This window comes from Mustela putorius, unplaced genomic scaffold (genome assembly GCF_011764305.1).
Source record: "Mustela putorius furo isolate JIRA1106 unplaced genomic scaffold, ASM1176430v1.1 tig00000083_pilon_pilon_pilon, whole genome shotgun sequence".
Taxonomy (NCBI): Eukaryota; Metazoa; Chordata; class Mammalia; order Carnivora; family Mustelidae; genus Mustela; species Mustela putorius.
In genome coordinates, this window is record NW_025421273.1 from 12,604,962 (window position 1) to 12,625,253 (window position 20,292).

The window sequence follows — 20,292 nt, forward strand, 5'->3', positions numbered from 1 at the left end:
GCGTGCAGGTGAGGTGTGTGCTGGTCCCACAGAACTGACTGGCACCGACCTGAAGGACTGCGTGAGCAACCACAGCCTGAGCAGCAATGCCAGCCTCCCCAGCGTGCAGAGCTGCCGGCGCCTGCGTGAGAGGAGGGCCGCCAGCTGGGCCGTGTCCTTCGAGCGCCTTCTGCAGGACCCTCTCGGAGTTCGCTACTTCTCTGTGAGTAGAGGGGTGTGGTGGGGCCCAGGGGTCCATGAGGACCCTTGGCCTGGGCTCCTCCAGCAGGATCTGGGACTCAGACCCCATGACGCCTACTGCAGGGAGGTCGCCCTTGTCCACCTGCTCTGCACACTCGAGGCCAAGGGGCTGAAGGGGGCGCCCTGTGCCCAGCCTGGCCTTGGCTGTGTGCCAGGGAGCTCCCCACAGCAAGGGGCATGGGAGCTTCTTAGAAATGCTTGGAGGCCGCATGTGGCTAGGCCATCTAGGGGGAAGGGGCTCTCTGCCCTTGAGGAAGCCACTGGGAGCGTGCCTGCGGTCCTTAAAGTGTGCAGTGTTTTGGTCCGAGGCACGTGGCTTCAGGTAATTTGGGGAGAGGTGCTCCTTCTCTCATCACAGAGCCCTGATGTCTGTGAAAAGCAGGCACAAGGAGGAAGCCGGAGCACAGCAACAGCTCGGGGGTGGCAGGGGGGCAGATGCCGCAGCCACTACCTGCTCGTGTGTGAGGGCTCACGGATGGTGTCTTTCTTAGGATTTCCTGAGGAAGGAGTTCAGTGAAGAAAACATTTTATTCTGGCAGGCCTGTGAATACTTTAACCATGTGCCTGCACACGATAAAAAAGAGGTGAGTGTGTTTATGCCCAGAGCGTCAGATGGTGTCACCGTGGCCTAGCATCTAGTGTCCTCATACGATTTCGAAATGCTGCTTTTTCAGAATAAGGTTTTTTGTGTATATGATATTCAATCTTGCGTGAACATGGTGTGTGTAAACACCCTTCCCATGAATTGTTTCCCAGCATGCGTGCTGCTGCTCGGTGTGTTGAAAGGGGAGCTTAAATTCCCAGGCAGAAGAGCCCCTCACCATGTCCATTTGTATGGCCTCGCTGCCTGCGCCCCCTGCACCGGTTGCTGAGCCCCCGTGGGCACAGGTCCCGGTGCATGCTGCAGCCCACGCGAGGCTGTCCGTGGTCCTCCACCTGCCACTGGTGGGGCTTCTTACCCACTTGCCAAGCCTGGTGCTGCGCACACTGAGCTCCCCCTCTGCTGAGGCCGCAGGCATGAGGCCCTGCACATGGATGGTGCCCCCGGACACCCCCCAGGCCGCAGCACCTGAGTCTCTGAATAGTTACAGAGCCCCTGAAAGAATTCAGGGAGGAGCCTATTTGGTGAAAAGTTTTGTACCGGCTTGGACTTTTATCTATTAATTTATTCACGAAGGAACTATTCAGGGGCCTCAAGAAAACGCATCTCCAGTGCCTGGACCCACGTCTGGCATTTGGAACATGGAGGGACGGCAGCAGCACACATGCATGTGGTGGGGAGGGGCTGGGCCCGCGCATCCCACTCACATGCATGTCCTTCAGCTCTCCTACAGGGCCCGCGAGATCTTCAGCAAGTTTCTGTGCAGCAAAGCCACTACCCCCGTCAACATTGACAGCCAGGCCCAGCTGGCGGACGACATCCTCAGCGCGCCTCACCCTGACATGTTTAAGGAGCAGCAGCTCCAGGTGACTGGGCCTCAGTTTCCTACGGGGACTCATCCCAGGGCTCTCTCCGGGGTGGGGGGGAAGGGAGATCGCACTCGTGAGCCAGCTACCAGATGGGGCAGAGAGGTGCCAGTGGGCGTGTTGTGGCTGGAAGAAGCCCCAGAAGCCCCGGGTCCCCCACCAGGCTCTTGAGGAGCGGGCTGCAGTTGGGGAGGGCCCTGTCTTTGGTGACCTCTTTCTGGCCTCTCCTGCGTCAGCCTTTGTGTGATGTCACAGATACATGGAGTTGTTCAATCCTAGGGCATTGCTTGTGATTAAAAGGGTATGTGGGACCTAATCTGTTTTAGAGCCTGTGTCCCACTGGCCCCCTCAGGGATGATGTCTGCTGCTCAGTCCCATGAATTACATGGAGAAAACGGAGGGAAGTCCTTCCAAGGTTCTCACGTCCTGCTGGTCTGCAGTTACTCTGGGTCTCATTCTTATTTAACAAAGTAGAGCTTCTCTGGGCCCGCGCGTTAGCTAGCTAGCTACTTCGGGAGCTGAACCGTGCCACATGTGCCCTGCAGATCTTCAACCTGATGAAGTTCGACAGCTACACCCGCTTTCTCAAGTCCCAGCTGTACCAGGAGTGTATCCTGGCCGAGGTAGAAGGCCGCTCACTCCCTGATGCGCAGCAGGTCCCCAGCAGCCCAGCCTCCAAGCACAGTGTCAGTTCTGAGCACTCTAGTGTGTCCACGCCGAAAAAGGTGCCTGCGCCCTGGCCATGTCCTCTCAGAGAGGGGAGCTGCCCTGTGGGGAGCAAAAGCAGAGGCCACTAGGACGCAGCCCCCACTGGGACATAACCCCCTGCCAGGATGCAACCCCCCATCCCCCGCCAGGATACGACCCTCCTGGGATGCAGCCCCTCCTCCCCGGGATGTACCCTGTGCCCGTGGCTGGGGGTGGGGGTTCTGGCCAGTGGCAGAGCTGCCCTGTGGCCGCTGGAGGGCTGAGCTGTCCCACAGATAGTTTTATAGCTCTCCTCCACTTTCTTCCACTCTTCGTGTAACAATGAAATCATGTCATGTTAACATCTCCATTGAATGACAGCTGAGCGGAAAATCAAAATCCGGACGATCCCTGAACGAAGAGTTGGGGGATGAGGACAGTGAGAAGAAGCGGAAAGGAGCATTCTTCTCTTGGTCCAGGACCAGGAGCACTGGGCGGTCCCAGAAGAAGAAGGAGCATGGTGACCATGCAAATGGTTCGTGGTGTGCTGATGGGTATCTGGGAGGTGGACCACTGGGGCGCAGATGGAGTGGTGGGGCCGGGCCAGGAGGGTGCCTCTGGAGTGCTCAGAGCACAGCGCTGTGTCCTGGTGTGGCCCTTTGGGGGTGGGCCAGCAAGAGTGAACCAGGGCAGCAATAGTGCCTTTTGAAAAAGGGGTGAGGGTGCACGACAGCGCAATCCTCCTCAGGCCAGGGCATCCTGCCGGGGTGGGCCTCCCATCTGGTCCTCTTCTGGCCTTTTATAGGAAACTGGGAGGAGAAGAAAAATGGCAGTGTCCTAGCTGTGCACCCAGACCACCTCTCGGTTTCCTGGCGAGGCTTTTTTCTAGGTGTGCATAGGGCTACATGAGCCTTTGGCATTTCTTGTTACTGTAAATCTGAAAGGCCATTTATTAAAAGGGATTTTATCCCTTTGTTTCTTTCTTGTGCATAGCTCAGAAGATGGGGTGAGAGGGACAGGCTCGTCCTGGAAGGTGGGTCAGAGACAATGCGAGCGCTTTCGGGATAAGGTGGAGAAAGATAGCAGTTGACATCGGGCATGAAAAAGCATGAAGCAGAAAAGCCTTTTCTCCTCGAGGGATTCTTGGGAAAGGGATTATTTTTCAGGAAATAACCCATAGGCTCCAGGCCCCAAGTTTGGGGCATTTATGGAGACACCACTGGCAGGGAACACCTGAGGATGAGAGGTGGTGGCAGCTCCCGGGATGGGGCCTGTGTTGTGCCATGTGGTTTGGATTAAATACGTTTGATCTCGTCCTCAGAGCAGCCGGCGAACTCAGTCTTTTTGCGCCTATTGTACGGATGGTCGTGCCATGGGTGTTACTACAAGCGTTCCTTCTAAAGGCCAGGCAGACAGACTCACAGAACTCAATCAGTGGGAGACCGCTCTGGGGGCGAGAGCGCTTGTCAGATGGGGCCAGGGACCCCTGAGTACCTGGGAGACGGGAATGGGGGGCCGGCGGCTCAGAAGGTCAGTGGGACCCAGGGCTGCTGTGTCCTTATGTTTTGGCCTGCAGCCGCAAGGCGTGGCTCAACTAGGGAGAAGGTCCTGTGTTCTCAGAGGGCCTCCCTGGGTCAGTTTTCGTGATCTTTAGTTTAGCCAAAGACAGCAGGGCATTCGGGTGATAGTAGCGATTGGCATGCTTGTGGGCTCACTTGAGGACTTTGTAGGAAGATGTGAGTGGGCAGAGCTGCCTAACCTGCTGGGTATTTTTATCTGTGCCCAGAAGCCACTTGTTGAAGTAAAAATCCCAGATTAAATGAGGGGAAGGGAGGTCCTGCAGCAGGAGCATGGACTTGTGTTTCTGATCTGCTGCTGGCTGCCGCTGGAGGTCTGGGGGCCGACTGTGGCCAAGGGCAGAGCAGAGCTGTCTAGCTGTGTCCTGGGGGCACGCCAGACTGTCAGAAAGGGGAGGCTGTGCCTCCAAAAGGCTTCTCCACGTCTTTCGTCTGCTCAGCCTGAAGGGTGGTGTTGGGAGAGGTGACAGTAAGTGGGGAAAAGTGACAAAAAGTGCTGTTTGGTTTTCTGAGTCCCTGTGTTTCCCCTTCAAGAGCCCCCACACGCCAACGGAGGCCTGGGCCGCCGTGAGTCACAGGGCTCCGTGTCCTCCACAGGGAGCCTGGACTTGGTAAGTCATGCCTCCCCTGTCCCCAGGGTCACAGCTGATAAGTGATACCCCGCCTCCATGTTCAGTCACAAAGCCCCACAAACGGGTGTGTTGGACGTGGGTGGCTGGGCTTGGGTTGGGGCCCTTGCCAGCCTTGGGCTCCTGGTCGCGTGGGTACCTGTGTGGCAGACGGGGGTGGGGGGCTGATCCTTGCGTGCTGATTTCTAGACTTAACTGTGGATGCCCTTTTGCTCTCATTTGTGTTTGTCTCCCAGTTTGAATATTTCACTAAGGCAAACCTTCCTGTGTTTGTGCTCCTGTAGTGGGGGGCGTGGCCACAGCAGGGGCTCCGCCTCCCCTTGCACCCAGCCCACTCGGCCCAGTGTCTCATTAGGGGCGGGCTGGCTGTCAGCTCTTGTCTGATACCAGGTTTGGAAACCCTTACGGCTGCCAACATCCCAGTCACTTGTCACTGTCAAATGACAATGTAGCATATTATTACTTCTGCAGTTACACTGTGTAACAGTTAAAGCTGGAGGGGTTTACCCACCTGTCCGTTCGCTGTTGCTGCCTGCCAGATACCCTAGAACCTTGGCTTGAAACAAACACCCTTTATTCCTGCGTCCATGTCCGTGGGAAGGGAATGGTTGGGCCTGTTTTATCATCGGCCTACCACCTACAAGCTACATTTTCCGGAATGCAGCTGGGGCGGCAGAGAGTTCCAGACTGTCAGGAGGAGATAGTTGCTGGGGGTGGGGGTAGCACCTGCCAGGGCAGGTCGCACATGGGAAGGACATCTGCGGTGGCCTGTCTGCAGCAGGGAGACACTGGTGTAACTCAAAGACCCCAGGAGATGTCACGGAGAGACCCAGGGGTCTGCCACACACTGGGTCCATGCTCTGCCCATCAGGGGCCCTTGCATCAGAGTGTGTGTCCTGGTGCTGGACAGAGTGCTAAGTAGTGATGTCCTGCGCCTCTGACTTAGTCAGTGAATGATGCAGATGGTCCCAAAACCCTCTGCCTGTACAGCGATCCAGGGCCCTGCCTCCCCCTGCCCACCCACCCCTACCCTGTGGCTGTGTCCCGCGCTGGGCCCTTGGTGAACCTGGGCCACATCCTCACCCAGGCAGAGGTGTAGAGTATCCTCTGGGCGGAAGGAGCACCAAAGGCCTCAGCCTGGCCCTGGCACTGGCAGGGTGGGCCCTCTGCCAGAAGCTAAAGGAGGATTGTGGCCATGCCCGCCCCACCCCACCCTGCCCACACCGGCCGGCTGGAGCCCTTCTCTGGGCACCCTGCACACCTGCCCATAACACTTGTCTCCCGGCTCCCTAGTCGGAGGCCTGCAGGACCTCCGGGCCAGAACGGGACAAGGCCGCCAAGCACTGCTGTATCCAGCTCCCGGATGGGACGTCCTGCGTGGTGGCTGTCAAGGCAGGGCTGTCCATCAAAGAGGTCCTGGCTGGGCTCTGCGAGCGACACGGCATCAATGGGGCTGCTGTGGACCTCTTCCTGGTGGGCGGGGACAAGGTAGGGGCTGCGTGGACCCTGGGGGGATGCTGCCCAGGGGCAAGGGAGAACAGTGGGTCTATTTGTTTGGTCCACTAAATCTGCCCAGTCCCCTGAGGCTGTGGCTGGGTGAGGCCCTTTGGCTGATGGCTCTGCCGCCAGAGCCTAGCCGCCCTGCCCGGAGCCCTCGGCATGTTAGCCTTCTCTCGTCTACACAAGGCCTCCATGGGGTGGCTGGTTTAGAAGCTGCGGTTTTCCGGCGCCGCTGTACCTCCCCGTGCAGTCTGGGAGCAGGTCAAGGGCACTGCTTGCCCCCACTCTGACGTGGTTTCTGTTCTCTCCATGCATCGCAAAGCCTCTGGTGCTGCATCAAGACAGTAGCATCTTGGAATCTCGGGACCTGCGGCTAGAGAAGCGCACTTTGTTTCGGTACGAAAATGCCCCAGCTGTATCCTGAGGGCTCCAGGACCACGCAGCTGTGTCTGGGGACATCCCCATGAGCCCTGCATGCTGGGCTGGGAAAGGAAGGCTGGTGCCCCCTTCATGAGCAGGGTGGTGGGTTGACAGCGGCTGCATGCAGCCCCCAGAGACCCATGGGGTCAAGGGGCCACTCTCCATCCTGTGTCACAGCTGCTGTGGGACCACACTCAGGGGTACGTGGGCAGGACGGCAGAGTGCTGGCCATCCACCCGTGGGGGTGGGCATCTTTGCCGGCTATGACACCCAACTGGAAACTTTCCGGAAGCCCCACCCCTGTCCCTGTGGCTTCCTTCTTCTGCCAAAGATGCTCCACAGCCGCAACCTGGCGCCGACCCGGGGACCCCATGGAGCTGCCACGCTGTGGTGCCCTCTGGGAGGAGCAACTCAGTATGCATGTGCAACAGCTCTGTTCGTGTGTCCCCCCCTCCACCCAGGCTCGATCTGGTTCCAATTAATCGGTCCGTGGGGCTCAAGGCCAAGCCCACCAAGCCTGTCACAGAAGTGCTGCGGCCTGTGGTGGCCAAGTATGGCCTGCACCTGAACGAGCTGGTGGCCAGGCTGGTGAGTGACCCGAAGCTGTGCTCCCTGTGCGGACAGGCCTATGGGACCTCGATGTTTCACGGACAGGGTTAAGCCAGAACAAGGGCCACGAGGCCCTGGTGGGAAGGTGTCCCAGTAAGTGGAGGTCCTTGTGGCTTGTTTGTCCTTGTTCACTCCCAGTGGACTCTGGGTGATCATGGAGGTGTGGCTTTGATCCAGGGACTCCAAAAAGAGAAACACACCCCTAGAGATCCCTGGAGTCCCCCTGCCATTTGCAGGTGTGCTCCACTGGCTGAGTGCTGGGGGCACTGATGCATCCTGCGTGCGAGTGGCTGCCAGACTTCTGCTGGCAGCCTCGTGGGAGCGCTCTCCTTGACATGGCCCAAGTCCCGTCTGCACCTCTAGATTGAAAACCTTGTCATTTCAAGCAGGGCCCCTGGGGTATGAATAAGGTGAGTGGGTGGGAGTAGACCGTGCTTTGGGACAAAGACACCAGTGTGAACCTGGGCAGAGTACCCTGTCCCTGTGAGCAGAGGGTGTTTGCAGGAGACGTCCTGGGACCTGAGACCTGGCCTATGCTGAAAGCCCTGTGTTCTGCTGCGAATCATGGCGATTAACGACAGTGTTCGTCCTGCATTTCTTCTTCAGAGATAAACTTTATCAGAGCTATGATTTCAAGTACTTCTAGGATTTTTTTTTTTTTTTTTTTTGAGAGAGAGAGTACAGGTGCGGGGGGCGTGAGAGAGAGAGAGAGAGAGAATCTTCAGCAGACTCCCACACAGGGCCCGATCCCATGACCTGAGATCATGACCTGAGCCGAAATTAAGAGTGGGATGCTTGGACTGAGCCACACAGGTGCCCCACCAGTATTTTAGGATTTTAATTTCGCACAGACACCCTGAGGGTAACCAGAAGCCCCTTCCCCAGCTCAGCAGGGAGGCCCACTGGCCAAGGCCAGGCTGTGCTGGTCAGGGAGGGGCATGGCTGAGGCATCCTGCTTTTACTCTGTTGTGATTCTTAGCTAGTGCTCCACCCCTCGGGTCTCAGTCTTCCTCTCTGTAAACTGGGGTGAGTCTTAGGAGCACACCCCTGGGCTTGTTCCTGGGTGAGCTGTGTTCTGGCTGCTGAGACCATCACCTGAAAGAGTGGGTCCGCTGCCTTGGGGCTCTGGCCACAGAGAATTCTTGTGGAGCAGGTCGTGGCAGATGTGGCTTCTTTGGTGAATGGTGCCTACCTACATCGGGAAGGTGGAAAGCAGGGCAGCCCTGTGGGCTGGCGCTCCATTTCCTCATGGGCGGTGTCGGGAGCTGAAGGACACTCCCCAGTAGGACATCGGTCACTTTTAGCGTTCTCTCGACTAACGGAACTCAGGGACCTGAACTCCAAGTTCAGGGTCTTTTGTCTGTGTAGTTGGCCAGGGGGAGGGGGCATTCCACTTTCATCTCTCACCCTCTGGCTGTGTCTGAGGGGCCAGGGACTGGTTTACAGTGAGCAGACTCATTGCAGCTCAAAGCTTGGCCCTGTACTGAGAGGTCTGCAGTGTTCCCAAGGCTTCCTTCCCCCCGGGTCTCAGATCCCTGTCCCTGTTGCCCAGCCGGTACTCAGAAGCTGGGTGGCCAGCCCTGGGGAGGTCCCACGCGTGTTGGCTGGGCACCTGTGGAGTGCCCTCTGAGGCAGCCCTCCGAGGTGACAGGATCTGGGGTCCCCTGGTGTGTGACTCCATCATACCTGGGATGGTCTTCCTGTGAGCAGCTATTTCAGAGAGTTCCAACCAGGGTGAGTGACTCAATGCTCCCTTTCTGCCCTAGAGTGGAGAGAAGGAGCCCCTGGACCTTGGCGCCCCCATATCAAGTCTGGACGGGCAGCGGGTCATCTTGGAGGAGAAGGAGCCCTCCAGAGGAAAAGGTAAGCAAGGCCCCGAGGCTTCCCCTTGTCCCCCTAGCCTGCTAGGGTCCCCTTTGTGCACCTCCTGGAAGCCCCCAGTGCTGCTATCTGGGTGGTCTCATTTAGGGTCTTATGGGGCCTCATGATCTCCTAGCCAGGCATCTGAGGGGCCCAGCCCACCCTAGTCCAGGCCCGTCTGTGGGCCGGAGGCAGGGGGACCAGGAGCACGAGGGCCTTGCTGGGGATCAGCCCACCTGCTGATGAGCAGGGTGTGTCCTCTTGGCTATAAGAAGGGGCAACAGTCCTGCTCGACACCCCCACCCCCCGCCACAGGATTGTGCTAAGGTTCCAACGCTCCCTGTGTCCAGGGCCTTAGCCAGAGACTGCTGCCTCTTGGTGCTTTGCATGAGGGACATAGGCCCAGCAGAGATGAGGTGGAGGGCTAGCGCCGTCCACGCCCCCGTTGCTGCTCGTGTGCAGGGAATTAGGAGGTTTATGGAGCCCTTTCCCTCCTGCTAACTCTGCTGCGAAAGGCCTGACCTGGGGATCCTGGGGTACCTGGGCCGGTGCCCGACCTTGGGGCCAGCAGTCAGTCCCCCATGCTTTGCCCTGATGCTCCTCCTCAGAACGTCCAGCCCCCTTCAAGGCAGAGAGCAATAGGCAGCATGCCTCCTGGAGAGGGCTTTCTGGAACCGCCTACTGAGAACCCGAGCAAGGAGATACTCTGCAAGGAGCTGCCAGGGGCCACTGGGCAGCTTCTTCCCTTTCCTGGGCTTCCACCCAGTGAGGGCTGGCTCTGCTCTGCAGTGTAGCTGGGCGCGCTTATCTATGTCCCCTTGGAGGCCCTCCATGCTCCTGCTCCTCTCCCACCTCACTGCAGAGAGGAGACACCTTCCTGGGCCCACCCTTGGTTCTAGAGAATGCTGTGCTCATTCTGGGGCCTGGTACCTGGCCCTTGTCGGGTGAGCTGCCGAGCAGGACGGGGCCCTCCCTCAGGGTCTGGCAAGGTCAGACCTTCCGGTCTGCCTGTGCGCAGGGGAAGGTGATGGGGGCGCTGCAGGCAGGAGCCCCCATGGGCTTATAAAGCTGGAACAGGCAGGAGCAATAACATTAGAGCTCCAGGCCGGAGGAGTGGTCTTTGTCCCTCTGGTGCCAGCAGAGGCCAGCCCACCATCCTGATGTGGGGCAACAGCCGTGTTTGAAAACATCATCAGCGTGAGACTCTTCTGCTTTCTAAAGAATGTTCATACAGTACCTGAAATGAGCTTTCCTTTCACCATGCCTCCCCTCGACTGCAGGGGACCGCCGTGCCTCCCACGTGTCTTCAGACGAGGCGCATCTCCTACCCCAGATACGACAGGGGGAGAGGGTGGTCTTTGTTCCTTAGTCCTGCACCTAGGGGTTTGGCCTGTGTGTGCATATTTGATACGGGATGTTTCATACTTGGGCCTTCTCTACAGCTTCTCTACAGCTCAAAAGCAATAGAAATAGAATTACATTTGAACATTCAGGAGAATTTGCAATTTGTGGAAATCATAAGGCATGTTTCATTGTGTTCGGTATCCACAGAAAAACAGAAAAGTACACCAACCAGACAGAATACAGCTGTAAATTCCAGTTCCAGAAATCACTCGGCTACGGTAATTCCCCCCTGCCTTCGTCTGCACGGGTCCCTTGCTGGTGGGTGGTGCAGCTCCGGGGCAGGCCGAGCCCCTCACGCTCCTCCATTGGCCTCCCGTTGTGCCCATTGGCCATGTGCTCGGGGGCCGGCCCTGCACCCCTGTTCCCCATCTGGTGCCCGGCTTCCCCTAACTATGGGCTGGCTGTTCCTCTGCATTGGGGGAGGGGGATGCCTCACACTCACACTCTTGTTCTTGTGACTTTTATAGCTGTGATTGGTTTTCCTGCAAGGCACGTAAAGTATGTGTCCCTGTGGCCTATATTTCGGGGGGTGCTTTTTGTCTCTAACTGTTGGATTGTGTGTTGTCATGTGTCCAACGTGTAAGCAGAACTCTGACTTTCCTTCTAATGCAGGGAGAGGAGAGAACACTAGGCAAGTCTAATTCTATTAAAATAAAAGGAGAAAATGGAAAAAATGCTAGGGATCCCCGGCTTTCAAAGAGAGAAGAATCTATTGCAAAGATTGGGAAAAAAAAATATCAGAAAATTAATTTGGACGAAGCAGAGGGTATGTGTGCTTTCTACAACTTCCGCGTTTTCTAGTGAATTGCAATGTCAGTTTCCTAGGGCCGTTGTTAGGAGCTCCTCTGAGCCATTAACATCAGAAGGATGCCTTCCCCATCCCAGTGAGCGTGTCCTCGTCCCGGGTCAGTCTGTGGCTGCCGTACACTCTTCCCAGTTGTCAGACTGAGAATTGGGTCCTTAAGGGACAGGGAGTGCCCTCGAGGGGGGCAGCAAGTGGTTCCCAAGGGTCTGTGTGCGGCTTCCCCTTCCCCAGCTCCTGCAAGGCCTTGGTAGTGTCAGAGTCACTAGCATGGGGGGAGGGGTTGCCAGGTAGAAGGCGGAGGCCAAGAGGGCCCTGGACTTGCTGGCCAGATGCTCTGCCCTCCCTGGGCCTGCAGAGGAGAGGGAAGGTGGCCTCAGAGACCCAAGGAGAGGTGATCACTTATGGAAACTTCTTTTTCTTCTGAAAGCTTCTAACAGCAGAATCAAAACTAACAACTGTTACTGGGACCTGCATTGCAATCCAGGGAGCAGTCCCTAGGCTGGGGGGCCCACAGTTAGCTCTCCGTGAAGCCAACCCAAGCCCATTCACCACCCTCTGGGCTATCACCAGCCACCAAGGAGGCAGAAGACACAAGCCTGCTCCCGGCTGAGAGCTACTAAGATTTGAGATTTTAAAGTCCTTGTCATTCTTCAAAATTAAGAATGTCCTTTAAATGCTAGAGAAAGTTCAGCTTAGACTCCTTCTCCTTTGAATAGTGACCCCCCAGTTACAGCTGGCAGACAGCCCAGGTAAGGGGACAGGAGCTCAGGGGAGCCATCGAGGAGGCTGGAGACAGAGGTGGGAGAGAGAGTGGGGGCCCCTCTTCGGAGACCATGGGCTTCGCTCGTGCCTCAGGTGGCCTCCCTGTCAGCATCACGAGGGAGGCAGGACATGGGTAAAGGGCTTCCCCCAGGTACTTAGAGACCCTGGGCTGGAGTCTGGGTGCTGAACACACCTCTTGAGCCGTCCTCACACAGCCAGGTCTGCTTGGGGGTTTCAGTGTGTTCAAGTCTGAACTTGACCCCACTGAGTTCTCGGCCGGAGCCTTTCCTGCAGCTCTGGGGGCAGAGAGGGTGCCAGACGGAGGTGCCTGGCTGGCCCAGGCCTACACTTTCCAGGGCCATGGGACAGCCCACAATGCGAGCTTCCTAGAAGGTGAACTTTTTGTGGTTGTGATACAGGCCTGGGTGTGGAACTCTCTAAAGCTTGATCTATGCGGGGCTTTTTTCCACTAGAGTTTTTTGAGCTCATTTCCAAAGCTCAGAGCAACAGAGCCGACGACCAGCGTGGGCTGCTGAGGAAGGAGGACCTGGTGCTACCTGAGTTCCTGCGCTTACCTCCCGGCCCCGTGGAGCGGACCCTGCCCTCACCCACCGCCGCCAAGAGCTTCGGCAAGAGAAGCTTGACCAGCAATGGCAAGGACAAGGCTCCCTGGCCCTCCGCCACGAGCCCCACCACAAGCCCCGCCACAAGCCCTGCCACAAGCCCCACGACGAGCCCCACGACGAGCCCCAGCTCGGCTGGCAGTCCGCCATTCAGTGCTCCCCAGACCCCCTCACCCCACTCCCAGGAAGCTGAGGCTGGGGGCGTCCAGACCATGGAGGGCGAGCACGTGGCTGACCTGACGCTCACAGGGGAGGGGGACATCAGCAGCCCCAACAGCACTTTACTGCCGCCCACCCCCACCCCGCGGGACTCGGCTGGACCTCCGAGACCAGATACCTCCGAGTTTGACCCCCCTGCACACCTTTGACTCTCTGCTCCTCCACTATCCACCTGGTGTTTCCACTCTGTTTCCAGTAAAAACAGAAGCAGCTATGGTAAGTCCCCTCTGCCTAGAACCCTCTCTCCAACGAGGTTCCAACAGGACCTTTGCTGTCCTGCTTGCTGGGGGCCACCTCTGCCTTTTCCAAGAGGAGCGCCTCTGCGTGTGGCCAGCACGGGTCACTGAGGGGCTCAGGGTGAGTGTGCCAGGCCCCGGCGATGCTCTGGGACGGGACATGCGTGTGGGCTGTGTCCGTGCCTGCACAGACAGCAGCACTCACCTGCCAGCCCCTCCCTCGCTCCTGCATCCAGGACCGCCTCCCAGCAAGGCCCAGGGAGTTTCTGAAAATGTATGTGCTATTCTTGAAATCTGGATAGCTAGTATTTTTTGTGTTGTAGTCTCAAGACTGAAAAAAAAAAAAAAATAGCATTTGTCTTGAGCAAACCCGGAAAGCCCCGTGTGATTTGGTGAGGAGAGCACATGCTCTCTGACCCCGGGTCGTCCGTGGAGAGGGCTGCACACTCCTGCCTGATCCCGGCAGACCACAGGGGGGTCTGGCCCCATGTGGGCCGAGCTGTGGCTCAGTTCCCAGGGTGTCACAGGAAGTCCCTGGGGGCTCCCTGGCCCGGAATAGGCTTAGACGTTTCTCCAGACGGATGCGCGGATTCGTGGGTGTGGAACCGAGCGGTCCGGCCGCCCGAGAGCTACAGATGCCCAGGCTCAAAGCGGGGATCCCGGCCTTCCAGGAGCAGTTCTGTCCTGCTCCGATCCCCAACGTGTGTGCCTGTGTCCCCACCCCCACCCCACCCCCGTGCCCCCATCTCTGGGCTGTGGACACTTTGCCGGAGCCGCTGGTGGCTGTCCTTTCTCCTTTCTGTGCTTGGTGATGCGCGGACCCTGGCACCACTCTTGTGGTCTGCCGTCGGGGGACACCAGTGCCTCCCTTGGCTCGGCCTGGCCCAGGATGCCGATGGTAGTCGAGTGTGCTCCAGGACCAGGGGCCAGGGAAGCACTGTCGCGGTGTGTTCTGTACATAAGTCCACGTCTGGGCACTCTGGGGACATAAGCCACGTGGGCAGGGCCTCTGGGCGCCTTCCCGCCGAGACCGCACGGACACCGAACCGGGAGGAGCCGTGGTCCTGCCATGCGCCGCACTCTTGCACGCCTGCCTGCGGCCGACTTTCCTTTCTGCTCTCATTTGTAGATACCTGTGTGCAGGTTCCCCCGTGTTCCGGGTCTGTGTTCTTCCGAGAGTAATAAACTCTGGATCTTGTCATTGGACTGGTTGAAAGCGCTCTTCTTTCTCTTTTGAAAATTCCTTCCTGCTTTCCGTGGGTTTGCCTTAGTGTAGTGGCTTTTAAAGATCCTGAGCCCTGCACTCGTAGGCATCCCTGAGTGTCTCACACACACCCATGGACATGGACATGCAACCGGGAGCAGTTTGGGGGGCCGTTTGCACGACCCTGGGAGCAGGAATAGGGAGATGCAGCACCGCACTTGGGCCACGCGGGGGCCTAACGGGTAGGGCCTCCTCTCCCCGAGCGTGCTGATGGCCCCCATCCGTGGTCAGGTGCCCCCTGTCTCTCTCTGCCGCCCCGTCCAGAGGAGGAGAGTCTGGGCATTGGGTGGTGGTTAGGCTGCATGACTGAGCTCAGTGGCCAGTTGCTCCTGACCTGGATCCTGCGGGGCTGGTCGGCCCCAGGTACCAGGGTGTCTGGCCCCCGCTGTTCACCCCCGGGGGCTATCCGCACACAGAGTGACCACCAGCATGGGATGTGCAGCCACCCTGCGCTTGTCCCTCAGGGTGACTCAACGGCCATGCGCTGGCATCTCTGACCCATCGGGGTGGAAGGCAGTGGCTCCTGTGTTCCCCATACTGTGGCTGGCTCCTCCTGGCTGGACCAGTCCCACGGCCAGCACATGCACCCCAGCCCCCTGGCTCACAGCGGTCCCAAGACAGAGGGACTCTGGCCATGGGCCGGGGAGTGGGTGGGCCCAGAGGAGTTAGACAAGGTCCAGCACCCACCTGTATCTTCTGGAGCTGACAAGCCCATCTGCTGGGAAGGGGCTTGGTCTTGAGCTCCCTCCTGCGCAACCAGCTCGGGCCCAGTTTGGCGAGGGCCAGCAGCCTGGAGGCCTCGGACTTAGGCTCCTCATGGGCTCTCTGTGTGGAAGAACCACTGGCCCCCAAGCCTTGTGTCCGGTACCTCCACGTTGCAACAAAAGGGAGGCAACCCCGAGATTCCAATGTCGAGTGGGGGAAGAGCATCGGTCACAGCCATGGGAGGCACTGAGCACCGAATTGTATTTCTCACAGTTTAGAAGGCAGGTCTCAGCACAGCGATTCTCACCGGTTCTTGCAGGTGCTGGGAAATATTTCTTAGCGACACAGTGGTCACCATGGATCAGTTCAGGGTGAAGAATGCAGTGTGTTGATGGCCTGGGGCCCCCGGGCTCCACAGCTCATGGCCACATACGGGCCAGACAGCTAGTTGGGCAGCTGCCAACAACGGGCCCCCAGATGATAGGGTGTCCTCCTGAGGATCATGGCACCCGCCCTGGTCCATGTCCCTGGCGCCCACGTACTAAGAGGCTGTCAGTGCCCTGTGTGGCCAGAGGACAGAGGAATTGGGCAAGATGAGAGGCCCAAGAAGCTTGTCCAGTGCAGAGGGCCCCATCCATAGTTAGGCTCCCCCAAGAAATGAACCCTGTGGTTGCTTTGATCTTGATTCCCAGCTGCTTTCTTCATTGTTATCTATAGGACTTCTAGAGACACCCCGGGAATTTGGGGGCACCCTCTGGCATTTCCAGTCCTGGGAAGGAGCCCCAGGGAGGTGCATGTCCTCGGGTCCAGCAGGACCAGAGACCGATGCCGAGGGTGTGGCCCACACTCAGGGTGGTGCTGGTCTCTCCCCACTGGGTGAGAAGACACCCGTGTCCACGCACTCAGAGAGCAGCTGGGAATGACATCCTGGCGGCACATGCTCCCAAGGGAGCAGGCATCTCTGTTGAGCTATTTGGCCAGGGTGTCTGGGCAGCTGAGGAGCTGCCTTCAGTGTGGACCGGTGGCCCTAGCAGCCCCTGCCTTAGCCAACCCCAACGGTCAGATGGTGTCTGACCCAAGACTGAGGTTCACTCCTGAGTAAAGGGCCAGTGGCCAGGAAGCCGAGGGTACAGGGCCTGACCATGTGGGATTTGGAAGCAGTCTTTGCAAGGAGACATCCAGACCTTCCCCAAAGGTCTGGGTTTGGAGAAATCTCACTTCAGCTGGCCCTCTGTCTGAGCAACAGGGGGCCCCATGCCCCACCCCTCCCCAGGCAGGCGTGGGAAGAACCCAGCTTCCCTCACTGCTGTCTGGCCATACCGGGTGTTAGGGGAATGGGTCAGGGTCCTAGCTGAGCCCCTCCTAGCCTTTTTAGGAGACAAGGCCCCTGGGAACCGCAGCAGCCAGCTGCTCTTAATAACTGGGGGGCCCCTCAGTGACCACATGGGCACAGCTACACCCCTCCCAGGAAGGGGTGCCTGCACAGCCTTTCTGGCCCGGGGTCTGTGGGTGCGCAGACGCAGAGGTTGCTGCTCCTTGGCTGGGGCGGAAGCTATCTCCACTTGGAGACCTTGTCTAGTGGGCAGTGTCCAGGGTCCCCAAAGGCACACCCAGTTCCCAGACTGGTGGCTTTCCAGAACCCACTGCTTACTTCCTCACAGCTACCTGTAGCTCTTGGTTTCCTCACATATGGCCCACCCAGCAGGGGTTGTGGGGGCCTAATAATGTAGTTTCCATGGGAACGGAACTGGAGAGTTAACCAGAGGCCACGGCCTTGATCTTGGCAGTGAAGGTAGCCAGACCACATGTCCTTGGTGTGGCTGCTGTCCCGGGAGCCTCTCTACACCTGGCTTCTCAGTGGTCAGCCCCCCTCCCCCATGCCAGCCACAGCCTTGGTGTCACCCCCGCTCAGCCCAGATGACGTGGCTGCCCGGTCTTACTGTGGCCGTGTCCATGACAGTAGCCCCAGGGAGGCCTCCAGGGAACGCCATGCAGGTGTCCCCAGCCCTGGGCCCCACCTCCTGTTCCCATGTCCTTCCCCACATCTGCAGCAGTCCTCTCTCCAGCAGAGGTCCAGCCCGTCCATCTGGGGGACTGAGGGAACTCCACACTGAGCACCCCTGCCGTCTGGGGGCAGACAGCCCTGCCCTCCCCAGTACAAACCATGGCACGCACAGGGGTGGCTGGCTTCCTCAGGGACACGTTGGCGTGCTAGGGGCCTGCCACCAACCTCAGGACTGAAAGGTGTTGAAGGGCATCCCTGGCCGGGGTCTTGCCAGAAACCCCCTTTCCAGCAGAGCACGTTCTAGCGTTCCGGCCCTGCTCTGGCTGGAATGGACCCTTAGCAGATCTTCTCTGGCTAGATGCCTGGCTGGAAGCCTCCACAGGCTTCCAGGCAGCTGACGGTACGGGCCCAGCCCCCTCCACAGCCCCCCAGCACTGACTAGGACAACTCCACTCTCCCGGCGGCGAGAGTCAACAGCCCTGGGTCTCTTGCTGCACAGCCATGCTCCATGCCCTGCCATCCCTGTCTTGGTCTGCTCTCCCCGGCTTCGGGTCTGAGTGGGAACCCCAGGCTCGCATGGTCCACGGTGTGACTGACCTACACCCCTTCCCCCGCCATCCCCTGCTGGGGTTCCTGCCTGCTGCCCCTCCCTCAGGCCACCAGCTCCATGCCTGCACCCCTGTGGCCCTGACACTGCCCCGCCCCCGCACCCCCTTCCCTGCGTGCTGCCATTTCCCTGGCTCTGAGTTGGTGCTCAGTACAGATTTACTGAATGAAGGATTTGCTGAATGAGGAGCTTTAATCCAGTAACCCCTCCCCTGCCATGTCCAGACAGAGTTCAGTGGGCCTGGGGCACCAAGTGGAGGGGTCCCTTGTGCATTTCATGGGCTGGAACCTGGGCTTTTGTTGGGGCTGTCCCTGCTCTTTCCCATGGGGACCCGGTCAGCCTCTGTGAAAGTGGGCGGAATGGGGTCCCCAGGGCCAACAAGGTCTTGGGAGGGCCTGGAAGGGCCAGTCCCCCCACTGTTTTCCAATTCAGCAGTGCCCGCCTCTCCGTGTGCTGTGAAAGCAGCTCAGGGGCATCTGAGAGGCTTCACAGAGAGGATATCGGGATGACTGGGGGAGCACATGGGACCCAGCCTCACAGATAATGCCCTGCACCAGGGGCTGAAGTCACGGCAAAGCCCCTGGAGGCTGGGGCGCGTTTCTCTGGGTTAGGAAGGGCTGTGGGACAGGCAGCAGGAGTTGGCTCCTGAAGGAGAGCTTCGCCCCTGGACCAGGCCCCACCAGTGTAGCCCTGTACCATGCTGTCCCCGAGAGCAGGGTCCTGTTCTGTGTCACCTTCTCCCAACGTGGTGGTGGCCAGAGTGGAGCTGGCAGTCAGCACAGAGAATGCTTATGGACAAAGGAAGGGGTGGCCTGGGGACAGATGGACCACAGACAGCTGGTGAGGGGCTCCGGAGTACTGTTCTGCCCCGGGATGGTCAGGGCACAGGGTCTGCGGTGGCCCCGGAAAAGGAAGGGTCAGTGAAGCCGCCTGAGTGGGGAGGAGACAAAGGTCTCCTATCTGGGTGGGTGAGGGACCCGGGACAGAGGCTGGCTGTCCCTGGAGAGCAACCAGCTGGGGAGCACTGATGAGAGCTCTGGGAAGCTGGGTGGGAACAGTGCTGGGGCAGGCCCTGGCCTGGGGTTGGTGACACATGCCTGTTGCATGGGGCTGGGCCCCGCCACTGAGTCACAGGCCTGGGGCTGCCACTTACTCGGGAGAGCGAGTCTGAGCAGAGCAGGCAGGAAGGGCCCAGACTGTAGCCACCCTCCCTGTGACGCTCACATCTTTGGCCCCTGGACTGACCTACTGCCCTGTCCCCAGAAGCCGTCATTCCTCCCCATCCCACTGAGCTGCCTGGGGGTCGGGGTGGGGGGCGGTGGGGAGTGCCATGGCTAAGGCCAGATGGCTCCCTGCAGCTCTGTCTTCCCGGAGCAACGTCTGGGCGGAGAGAAGGCTGGGCTCCTGAGCCCAGGTGGGGTCACATGCTATTTAAGGGGGCCGAACCCTGCCTCTCTGCTTGTCCCAAGTCCCAGGCAAAGGCCAGCCCCACCCCATCGTGTCTGGGCCCCACAGCCTGGCATTTGGGGTTACAGGGACCCCGTGACAACGGGGTGGGGTGGAGCCCAGCCAGACCTAGCACAGTGGCTGTTGAACATCTAGAGGTCCATGCTTTTTTGCCCTCTCAGACCCCTGGAGGGCAGCCTCTTCAGAACTGTGATGACCCCGCTGGCCAGGTGCCCGATGCTGACATGCAGGGAGGCCCAGGTGAACGGCCCTCCTGCTGCCCCCTTGACTTGCTACTGAGAGTTTGGGCTGGACGCCATCGGAGAGCATACCCGCCTCTGCCTGCAGGCTCGGACTTGCCCCAGGGAGGCCACATGGAGGTGCCTCCAGAGGCGTGGGGAGTGGTGGGGTCAGGGGACTTTCGGGGCCACAGAGCAGCTGGGGAGCCCAGACTCCTGCCCTCTGTGGTCCTCCCTGCTTATGCTTCTATGCCTGGGTACCAGGAAGGGAGCCATCTTCCCCTCCACCAGCAAGGCTGGGGAAACTGAGGCCCAGGGACAGGTGGTCAGTGGGCAGGACCCGGGGTCCCTGGGGGCTGTGCTCCTCCAGCCTGTCCTCTATGGGCTCAGAGCTCTCCCTGCCCCCCAGGGGCCCTTGAGGGTCCTCGGCCCCAGGATCACCAAGGACATGGCTACAGACAGGACAGAGCTCATGCTCAGCCTTGGTCTAACTGGGGCACCAGAGTCCTGCCTGTGGAACCCGCCCTGGAGTGAGCGAGGTAGCTCAGGAGGGGGGCTGAGGCTGACGGTGAGGCCAAGCCCACCTCGAGCTGGTTCCTGGAGACTCCATCCGGAAGACATATTTCTGCCCTCTGGAGGCCCTGCTTGGAGACAGGACAGGGCAGTGACCCGCCCCAGGGTCTAGAAGCTTCCGAGGCAGTTTCAGGCAGCCTGGGGCTCCAGGTCAGGGGGTCAGAGGAGTAAAGGGAGGGGAGCTTGGAGCTGGATGGCCTGTGAGGGGGCAGGCAGCAGGGTGCTTGACCAACAGTGCGTGTGATGGAAGGGATGGCGTCGAGGAGCACAACAGGGAGGAGAGGCAGGGAAAGACTCAGAGTTTGTGAAGGTGAAGATATGGCCCCAAGGCAACCATCAGGAGGACAAGTAGGTGGCCAGGACGGGAGGGCTCAGGTGGCGGTGGGGCCATGAGGGTCTGGGGGCTCGCTGAACA

At 59.2% G+C, this 20,292-nt stretch overlaps 1 protein-coding gene across 5 annotated transcripts in view; it reads left to right on the forward strand.

Moving 5' to 3' along the window:
• RGS12 (regulator of G protein signaling 12) overlaps positions 1–20,292 on the forward strand; it is a 104,728-nt gene that overhangs the window by 83,781 nt on the left and 655 nt on the right. For 3 of the 5 annotated variants that reach the window (XM_045075113.1, XM_045075107.1, XM_013045818.2), the window contains 13 exons: positions 33–202; positions 732–824; positions 1,564–1,707; positions 2,253–2,432; positions 2,776–2,929; positions 4,506–4,582; positions 5,894–6,088; positions 6,423–6,496; positions 6,982–7,108; positions 8,896–8,992; positions 10,541–10,611; positions 11,006–11,159; positions 12,434–12,916. In XM_045075113.1, the coding sequence (XP_044931048.1) occupies positions 33–202; positions 732–824; positions 1,564–1,707; positions 2,253–2,432; positions 2,776–2,929; positions 4,506–4,582; positions 5,894–6,088; positions 6,423–6,496; positions 6,982–7,108; positions 8,896–8,992; positions 10,541–10,611; positions 11,006–11,159; positions 12,434–12,916 (2,019 nt within the window). Of the gene's footprint in view, positions 1–32; positions 203–731; positions 825–1,563; positions 1,708–2,252; positions 2,433–2,775; positions 2,930–4,505; positions 4,583–5,893; positions 6,089–6,422; positions 6,497–6,981; positions 7,109–8,895; positions 8,993–10,540; positions 10,612–11,005; positions 11,160–12,433; positions 12,917–20,292 lie in introns of those variants that run through there. The other 2 variants (XM_045075116.1, XM_045075119.1) reach the window with 2 other exon arrangements.